Source organism: Falco cherrug, chromosome 6 (assembly GCF_023634085.1).
Source record: "Falco cherrug isolate bFalChe1 chromosome 6, bFalChe1.pri, whole genome shotgun sequence".
NCBI lineage: Eukaryota > Metazoa > Chordata > Aves > Falconiformes > Falconidae > Falco > Falco cherrug.
In genome coordinates this window covers 76,410,725-76,420,929 of record NC_073702.1, presented here as the reverse complement: position 1 = coordinate 76,420,929, position 10,205 = coordinate 76,410,725, and the positions used below count along the sequence as shown (strand labels likewise).

Here is a 10,205-nt window from a genome sequence, read left to right as displayed (position 1 = left end):
CCTAGGAGCAGGCACATGGGGGCTGCCCCATCCGTGCTGCGGTCAGCCAGAGGAAGCTGGAGGGAAATGACAGAAAATCGGTTTCCACACAGGATCCCCTCCTTAGTGCTTTTGAGTGCATTGAATGCCAGGATTAATCTTCACTCTCAGGTTTGCAATCTTTTGTTTCGATGCTGAAGACTTGCCAGCACAAGTTTGCGGCATCACGAGTGTTCGAAATAAGTTGTCTGCTGCTTATCCTGGCATATCAGCCCCGTGAACTGGGAGAGGAGGCAGCCCATCTCATAAGGCTGAGCAGGGCAGAGCAGCTTTGGTCAGACCCTTGGTGGGGGCAGGAGGTGTCATTATGCTTGAAGAGCAGCTGTGTCTCGGTAGGGTGAACTGGTATAAAATAGCAAGGGGTTTCCAAATAGCAGGTCTGGTTTTATAATGGCCTCTTTGCCCTGCTGAAGGCAGATTAACAGTGAAATACAAGTGGGGATATCTCCTTCTGCTTCACCATGGCTTTAGCCAAGTGTTTTCTTCCTTGTCTGTTTATTGCATGTACCCATGTGATTTGTTTACTACCATTATAGATTTGGAGAGGAGCGGAATTGGTTTAGGCTTGCAGTCCCACTGAATTTTGCTAAGATGCAAGTACCTTCCTCCCTTCAGCTCACTTGAAAACCCTGGTTGGGATGGATTTAAGAAAGACAGGTGTGTGTTTTTATGTGCTTCAGTAAAGAGGCTTTGAGCGGCAATGCTGGGCTTTAGCATTTCACATCTCACCCCTGTTCGTGCACACTTCCCTGCACTGCACTGTGCTGTCCCCTCAGTTGTACTGACAGCAGAGAGCACAACTCAGGGTGAGAAAAATCACTATCTGCAAAACAACAAAGGGTTTTTCTTCTAATCCAAGCCAGGGTGCCTGCTCCTTTCTCACACAAATGTAAATATGTAGATGCAGTTAGGTAATGGGATGGGGCAGCAACAAAGGGCTGGAGGCTGGAGGTCCCCCTGCAGCTATTGCTCTTGTGCCACCATGCTACAGTCTCACACTTCTAAAGGGCTTTTAGGCACCTAAACTTCAGGCATAGCTTCCAGCACTGGATCAAGAGCCCAGTGTGGCAGCCAGGCTCACTACATCATGTAGGGAGTCTCACAAGCATCCCATATACAAAGCAGTGAGCTTAACTGAAAACCATGTTGCATTTATCCATAGCTTTGCCACCTCACTGGGGGCTGCAGGAAGGCCTATTTGTCCCCTGAAAACATGTTTTCATTAGGAAGCAACAAGGCCAGGGCATGGGCTGCAACACTCCCCCCAGTCCTCTCTGCTATTTGATTACTAGCCCGCTCTTGCAGTTTTGTCCCACGCCAGCCAGCAGCCTCACAGGCAGTGGGACGGAGGGGAACAGCATCCGTCAGAGCAAAAGAGAGGGTGGACCTTGATGTCCACCTCTGATGGTAAAACTAAGAGCTGCTTCCCTACCCCTTGCCTAGTGGTTAGGGCTCTCAGAGAAGTGAACAAGGTTCATTTGCCTCCTGAAGCCTGAGGATGTTCCAGCCTGCGGCTGTCATTTGGCAGGAGAGTGCTCTTCTCACCAGGTTGCTGCCTGTCAGCAGGTGGTCCCACACCAAGCCACAGCAGGCATCTCTGTGCGAGCAGACACCTGCCTCTTGAGAGCTGAGGGGACTCTTCAGGCATATCCAGAGGTGCCAAGTGAATGTTGTCAGAAAGTGAATGAATGAGGGATGGGGGGTGTGTGTGTCTCAGATTTGTACCTCTGTTTCATTTAAGGCTTTCTCTTGACATCTCCTGCCTATTCTTGGATTTATGCCAATGTATTTATTCCGTTTTGTTGCATGTGCCTTGATTAATTCCCTCCGTGGGCACTTCATTATGTGGCATCTGTGAGCAAACGCAGCCTTTCTGCATTCACAGCGACAAGGGAACATGACAGAACGTTTTTTTCTGTTTTCCTATTTCACTTCTGACTTTTAGAGGACACCTTCTCAGGAAAACCTTTGATCAAAACGTAGCCCCAGCACAACGTTCACTTGAAAGAAAAGAGAAAATTAGTTGTTCGTCATATGTACTTTTGACACTGTTGTCATGAATGCTTTGAAGCCCTATGGCATATCTGAATAATGTATGTCCGACAGGTCCTTTTGCAAAGTGATCTCCAGTCTGTTGCATGCCTCTGGCTAAACAGTTTCTGTGGTCTGTCTCACTGCACTCAGAGACCACCAGAACAGTGTGGGTGCCTGAACTGCGACACACGATGATTCTCATCCGCTTGACCAGCAAGGACCATGAGCTGCCCGGCCAGCACATGTTGACTATCGAGGCAGCTCAGAGCCGGGAGGCTTGTGCTGGGGCTCCAGTGGAAGGTGCACTGCAAAGAGGGAAGGCTTTGGGAAGTGGAGGGCACCATATGAGAGGAGAGAACAAGCAGGCAGGACAGCTGGAGTTCTTCAGTAGGAGGAAGAAGTGAGGATATTACCAGGGAAAAATGAAGGTGCATAGGTCCATTTTACTTGATGGTGTGTTGTGCAAGATACTGTAAGAGTGGAGCGAATGGATGTGAGCTATTCACATGAGGTAGGAGCCACAGGGGAATAGGTGGGATATAGTGCATGGAGAGGGGTGTGTGACATGGAAGCGAAGAGTTATAGTGTGGTGATATGAAGGGGCAAGATATGGTCTGCTACTCATATGACAACATTTCCCCCAGTGGATAAGGCTGGTCAGCACTGCAGGAGGCTGTGAACAGAAATCTGAAGCGCTCTTTGCTCTAGCAGCTCCATAGTGAAATACCACCTGACTGGGAAATCCCTGTCTAGCAGGGAGGCAGGAACTGAAACCCAAGAGCTGGCTGAAGCAAAGCAGTGGATGCTGTGGTGAGGATGCTGAGCTGTGTAGCAGCTCTTAGAGATGCCATCTAGGTGGCATTTCCTATCTGCCACCCAAGAGAACAAGTTTCCTCACCATGAGCTGAAGAACATGGTTTCATAGCAGGGCATAGCAGGTGCACACCGGTGTCTTTTGAAAGCATCAGCACAGCAGTGTCTTGGCCTGGGAGGTGCTGAATTCTGGCTAGTCTCCCAGTCTGTCCTGTCTTCTAGACTTTAGTCTTAGGCTAATGACCATAATTTTTCACATCCTTTGTATAATCAATGGATTTCACAGGTGTGTTAACTATGTGATATTATTGTCTGTGCTGATTCTTCTCTTTCAGCCATCCTGACAATCCTTGGAAATTCAGCTGTCCTTGCTACAGCTGTGAAACGCTCTTCCCTCCTGAAGTCACCGGAGCTGCTTACAGTTAACTTGGCAGTAGCAGATATTGGAATGGCAATCAGCATGTATCCACTGGCCATTGCATCCGCCTGGAACCATGCTTGGCTGGGAGGAGATGCATCCTGCATATATTATGCTCTGATGGGTTTCCTTTTTGGTGTCTGCAGCATGATGACCCTATGTGCCATGGCTGTGATTCGATTCCTTGTTACCAATTCATCCAAATCTAACAGTAAGTAATTACATTTCTGGTAACCTTGTAGTGATGCATTTGGGCTATTGTGTTCCGAGACATACTTTGTGGAATGTGGCATGGAGCATCAGTTCAGTAACTGTAGGAATAAGCCTCTAATTTTAGTCCAATATGAAGCCCTTATACTCCTAGAATGATCTGCTTAAATTTCTTATTAAACAACGAGAATTCTCACTTCTCAGTAACACCAAGTGAAACCGCCTCAGAGTGGAGAGCCCAAATGTTTTGCTGGACTAGACTGTCTTGTCTTCCTATTTGTGTGCAAGCAGACATACTGGAATTTGAGAGGAAGGAGTATTCTCCTGGTGTTCCTGGCCTGGAAGCACAGTACATTTGAGATCAACTTGATCTTGTAAAGCTCCCTGACTTGGTAAACTCAAGATCAGCACTGAGGGCTGCACTCAGGTCTCACCCAATCCATGGACTCTCTTTGTTATGTTTCTCAAGAAGACCAAGGCTTAGGGAACCGCAGCAGCAGCCCAGATATATCTATAGCCACCACTCTTCTGTTTGAGAAGAAGTTATAGCAAAAAAACCGTGGCTGAGATGAGATCCATATATGCTTGCTCTGTCTCTTTCTTGCAGGTAACAAAATCACCAAGAACACTGTTCGCATCTTGATTACTTTCATCTGGCTCTACTCCTTGCTCTGGGCCATTCTGCCCTTGGTAGGCTGGGGCTACTATGGCCCTGAGCCATTTGGCATCTCTTGTACAATAGCCTGGAGCAAGTTCCACAGCTCCTCCAATGGCTTTTCATTCATCCTGAGCATGTTCCTCCTGTGCACAGTCCTGCCTGCACTGACCATCGTTGCCTGTTACTTGGGAATCGCCTGGAAGGTTCATAAAGCATACCAAGAGATCCAGAATATTGACAGGATCCCTAATGCAGCTAAACTGGAGAAGAAGCTGACATTGGTGAGTTATCCCAGTGATAAGAAGAGTCTGCAGTAATCAGGAGCTTATGGAGAACTGGCTCTATTCATGCATGGCTCGTGATGACCCTTCATTGCTTTTGTCTAGTATTGGTGAAAGATGGAGATGTGGTTCCAGTCTCACCCATACTCTGCACCCCTCAGAGGAGCAGGGGGTTCCTGAAAACCTTGTCATGTCAGTAGCTTATAGCGATATAGTAAAATATTATCATTGCATATTATATGCTTATATTATGATCAATTATAATTGCATTGCATATTATACCAATAGCAATCTATCATAGCTACAATGCAGCTTTAACAATCTTTAGGCAGTTTGCATCCAAGACTTTCATGGACATATAGATTTCCAGTCATGCCAGAACAGCTGTCAAATCCTTTCATGTTGTAGCTGGGTTGAGGTCTTGTTCTATCATCCCAGCTATTTTTAATCAACTGAGTGGCTACTCTGAGCGAGAGCTACACAGAAATTCTGTATGGAAACAGAGTTTTTTAACATAAAATTTTTCAAATAAGCACTTTTCTTGTGGAAAAGCAGAATTGACCCAAGTGTTCCAGAGGCCAGCCTATTGCTAGGCTGTACTGTCAGGCTGGGCTGTCTCCATGACCTTTTGAAGCCAGTGTCAGGGAAGGAGATGAAAACAACAGCTGCATCATAAGAAACCCACAGTGTAGATCTACTAGGTGGGAATAAAAGCATGTATGCATTGCCCGGTGTTAGCTGTGCTCATGTCACAACATAGTAAGTGTACAGTTTCAGGTATTTCAGCTGGTTCAGGTGTGGTTTCATCTACACAGCACGCACCTAAGTATCAGATCCTGTCAGTGCAAGCCGAGGACTGAAGCCCTGTTTGCCTTTCAGATGGCCGTGCTCATCTCAGTCGGGTTCCTGAGCTCATGGACACCGTATGCAGCAGCCAGCTTCTGGTCCATATTTAACTCCAGCGGTTCCCTACAGCCCATTGTTACACTGCTGCCCTGTCTGTTTGCCAAATCGTCAACAGCGTATAACCCTTTTATTTACTACATCTTCAGCAAAACTTTCCGCTGTGAAATTAAACAATTGCAGCGTTGCTGTGGCTGGCGAGTTCATTTCTTCAGCACCGACAACTCTGCTGAAAATCCCGTGTCGATGATGTGGAGTGGGAGAGACAACGTACGTCTCTCTGCAGCTGCGAAGGTGGAGAACCAGGCTGCTGCAAGTCACTGAAATGCAGCGATAGTTTCACGACGTAGGGCGAAACTTGGCCTCACTCGTGGGTCCAAATGCGTAGGCACGCAGCACATGGGGTTGTCACTGCATATCTTATGTCAAATACAGAGGTTTAAGTATATATTTTTACGCAACTTTCAAATATTGTCTTTAAACAGAATAATAAAAAAACCACTATTTTTTCCCAAGAATTTCCACTTTAGAGGAAATAGATAGATCTATGTACTAAACATAAAAACATGTAAACTAAACTTATTTTCAGGGATACAGCTATAATTAAGAGAGGATTTATTATTTTAGGGGCTTTTTTTCTTATACTTTTGACTTCTTAATGCAATCTACCTGCACACTCTTGGCTCTGTCAGTGAACCAGCCATCAGAGGAAACGGCAGGTTGCACACAAGGTGTTACCAAACAAATACAGCTGAGAGTGTAGCTTTCCAGTAAGGCAGACAGAAAACCATATGGGTAGCATGAAATATTCACAGCCAGCAAAAGACAATAAAGGGGCTGCTACCAAAATATCTTCGAGATCTGCAGTTCCTTGCTCCACTGGGGGTATAGTTCCAACTCCTCTAAACACAGGCTCAAAAGGGAGTCACGCAGCCTTAGTCTGAAGCGGTCAGTGGGAATGCGGCAGTCGGCGAATGATGCCTCCTGCGTATTACAAATAGTGCAATGAGAAGTGAAGGAATTGCTTAGCAAAAGGAACTGTGAACTTACGCTGTCGCTTGCTGAGGTGTAACGGCTCTTCCACCATGAAAGCTGTGGGAGCATTTGTTTTCTGGAGCACTCTGTCCAGCATGCCAAAAGACACCCCCAGGACAACCCGCCCGGCAGTAAGTAAGCCTGCAGATGCAGTCCCCGCTCTCCTCGCTTCAGCGGCAGCTCCTGAGACACCGAGCTGCCCACGGGCTGGAGCACTGACAGCCGCAGCTGAGGACAGTTTACTGATTCACTTTAAGGCATACCTACTAACAGCATCCTGCTAGCCAGCTTTAACCAAATTTATTTGGAGGTGGAAATGATAAGCCTCTACACTTTACATCTCTATCTCTGTGATTTTAAAGGACATAAACATGTATCTTTAGGGTTTCAGATGCTGTACAAAATATGGCTCGATAACCGCAGCAGTTCTTGCTTCCCCTGCTTGCTCAGCTGACCGCATCTATCTTGCATTAGCTTTGGCGAAGGCAAGAAGACTTAGATCACAGGCAGATTTGGCAGAGATTTTCAAAACAATCTAAAACAATAGCAAACGGACTTTGAGTTCTTGAAAACTTCTACCATGCTCAAACCCTAATAATTAGTTTCATTTTATAAAGTACAGCTAAGGCCAAGAACAGGATTAGAAAACAGGCTTAAAAACTTCTGTGGCTATAAGAATTTCTGTTACTATGGCGTGTGAATTACAAGAGAACAAACAAAATGAGACATGCGCTGTAACATACGCAAAGGCAAAAAATAATCACTAAGTTGGGGGTTAGGAGACTTTTAGGAGCTTGTCTTCCCCAAACTCCTGCCACTGGCAGTGTCGCCGACTCTCATAAATATTCCACTAGATTAAACTAGGTTTATTTGTAAAAAGTTGTGAAAAAAACCTAAATTAAGTTGGCCTCCGCAGATGCTCCATGAGGAATGAGACTGTGCTCAGTCTTCTCTCCCAAATGCAATGAGATGAAGCATCCTCTGGGAAAGTCACCTCTGACAGGAAAATGGGAAAAGGGACGAGGAATATGGGGAGCAGGAGAAAACGCCAGTAACCAAGAGGGGAGCATATAAAAGCTGAAGGAAAATATATAGGGAGAAGAGGTGAGGCAGGGGAACGTTTTGCAAGCATGTATGTGGGGAGGGTGAGGACATGGCAAAGGGAAATGCAAAGGGGATGGTAATGTAAAACAATCGACCGGTCAGAGGAGCGGGTCACTGAGCGGAGAAAATATTACCATGCCAGAAAGGGACCTGTTATGCTCAATGTCAATTATCAGCATTTTTTTCATCTTTAAAAAATAACCTGATAGGAAAATGGAACTGTCTTTTAACAGTTTTTGCTTTCACTTGTTCAGTTGCTTGATGTTTAAATAAACAGTAAAATATATATTCCCATCTGCTAATTGCAGATTTGTGAATGGAACAATGACAGACACATCAGTCATGTAATGTAACGTGAGCTTCCTCTGTGAAAAACTGAGGAGCAGAACAGGTCCACATCCACTTGTAAATGCTTGGAAAGTGTATGTAATATGAAAAATATGCCACTCTACAATACAGGCAAAATCTCTGTAAAACCAAAAGATCTGTATATTGTTACTGTCTCGGTATAATGCTTTAGTAGCCTGATTTATTATCTGTTTATGTACTTCCTCTTTAAAAATCAAAGTCCAGGTGTTTGCCTCTACCAAATATGGCTCAAATTTCTTTTTTGTTTTTCAGACTCGGTGAGAAGCAAATCAAAACTTCCCCAGGACAAACTGAATTGTAGATGTTTTATATCATATACAGAAAATTTGAAAAGCAGGGCTGCCCTGGACCAAAGAACTAGGAAAGCAAATATAGCATTAACGTCAGGGGACTAGTTATTTTTCCTTAAGTTTTGTGAAGTTAATTTATGGTCAAATTATAGCTCTCATTTAATGGTATTTCCTACCGAGCCCCGGACTGTGCTGTCAACTGAGTGATCTTCTAAGACACCAAAGCAGAATGCAAGCACTTACCTCAGAAATGAATCTGGGCATCTTACACTGGCAATCACCAGCGCAGCCATCCAAGTACAAACCCGTATTTAAGGTAAAAACTCCAACAGCGTCTGACCCACTCACACACTAGGAGTTACCTCACAAACCGTGGGTTTACAGCGCAGACATCCACATCTGAGTGAGCCACCTCCAGCTCCTTTCTGGCCATTGAGGATAAACGGAGCTCGCTACTCAGATGATGACACGCAAAGTTTGATTTGCATTAAAATAAATTGCAATTCAGTGCCTTGCTTTGAAAAACCTTCTAGGCAGTCTCTGCCTAGGCATAAGAATACAGAACTAGACCACTTCTGTTAAAAGTCAGTTTTCCCATCTGTAACATTACATGTGACTCACTTCAGAACAAGGATCAATTATTTCAGCAGTTATTTCTAGCAGTTAGAGCATAAGGTCAGTGCTGCAGACTTGCGTTCCACCCCATTGCTTCACCAGTGATACTGCGCAGTTCTGGGGAAAAGACTTAAAACTCTGCCTTGTGTTCTCTTACCCAAGCAATAGAGACAGTCTTGCTGCTCATCACTGTAAAGCACCAACTGTTTGATGAACAGCTTAACCCAAGTGCAAAAGCACCAGTCCTGAGGGCTGGGGATTCACGAAAAATGAAAACCAGACTGCGACCCCCGTACAGAAATTTCCCCTCTCTAGGATCTGACTACTGTGCTCAGGAGGTTACTTTACAATTGAAAATCAAACGGGTGGCTTGTTTCGCAGTTAGGGCACCGGCATGGGCCTTGGTGCTACCCTCAAGTTCTTAAAAGTCCTTTATCAAGGCTTCTTTCATGAAAGACAATGCACCGCAGCAAGTGAAATTCATATCATACGTGTAAATTCGTATCTCCACAACTTCAGACCTTTGTCCTATCTTTATTCCTTGCATCTTTGCAAAACTTCCTTACAGATAAAAAAATGTATCTCCCATTTTGGAACTTCTGAAGGGAAATTACTTAGTCATGCAGTAACCTGCTGCTACCTTGCTTATTCCTATGGGAAGGATCTGGGTGCCTAGTCCCAGAGTTTATATATAGTTATCATTTTGTCCTGGAATATGCCAAAAATACTCAAAACAAAACGTTTCAGTATATTTGCAGAGTATCAACTTGATTTTTGCACTAACCCAAATTCTCACTAGCCTGAAGAGCAGTGCAGTTTTAAAGCAGCCAAGTTGATGAGGAGCATGTGCAGCATCTGAGATTTTAGATGGCAACCATTCACCGTTACCAATGAGGGCTGACAACCTGACATCAACTTGTCAGCAAGCACTACGCTCACTGCTGAGCGGCTCCAGCAGCGGGGAACATATGGGAAAAGCACATTCCATCTTAGCTTGTCGTCCCATAAGGAATCTCTACCTAGGCAGTGAACCGACGACTCGCTGGAAGGGAAGTCTGTTCACTTGGATACTTTTCCTTAAAGGGCCTAATGCAAACACTGTGCGCCGGGTGGGAACACCATTCTTTCCCCAGACCCACCGTTTTGTTTACCAACCTTGACATGACAGAGAATTAATGTATGTCAGTCAGTACTAGTCTGGAGATGTAAAGGGCCACCCTTCGTGCATTAAAGGCCTGGAGTGATTCCAACTGAAGTTTGCAGGAATTTTTTTATTGAATTCAAAGGGACAAGATGCAGATTTTAAAGATTGTGACAGGTTTTTTTTTTTTAAAAAAAGAGGAATCTGTAAGGCAAACACAGGTAGATGGCATATATTATCAAAGAGCTGAGAAACCATAGACAGAAAGAAATTAATGAAATTACTGTCATTACAA

The 10,205-nt window shown here is 44.8% G+C and overlaps 1 protein-coding gene and 1 long non-coding RNA gene across 2 annotated transcripts in view; one reads left to right on the top strand and one right to left on the bottom strand.

The window, feature by feature from the left end:
• Positions 1 to 8,384, top strand: part of LOC102052608 (opsin-5-like) — a 28,749-nt gene extending 20,365 nt beyond the window's left edge. Inside the window, exons 2-4 of the mRNA XM_055714722.1 lie at positions 3,222 to 3,515; positions 4,122 to 4,453; positions 5,333 to 8,384. Of these exons, the coding sequence (XP_055570697.1) occupies positions 3,222 to 3,515; positions 4,122 to 4,453; positions 5,333 to 5,680 (974 nt within the window). The 3' untranslated portion in view covers positions 5,681 to 8,384. The remainder of the gene's footprint in view (positions 1 to 3,221; positions 3,516 to 4,121; positions 4,454 to 5,332) is intronic.
• Positions 5,644 to 8,979, bottom strand: LOC129736393 (uncharacterized). The gene is made up of 3 exons (XR_008732919.1): positions 8,398 to 8,979; positions 6,792 to 6,926; positions 5,644 to 5,775 (listed from the first exon to the last, which is right to left on the bottom strand). It is a non-coding gene; the product is annotated as an uncharacterized LOC129736393 (long non-coding RNA).
• Between the last annotated feature and the right edge of the window lie 1,226 nt (positions 8,980 to 10,205).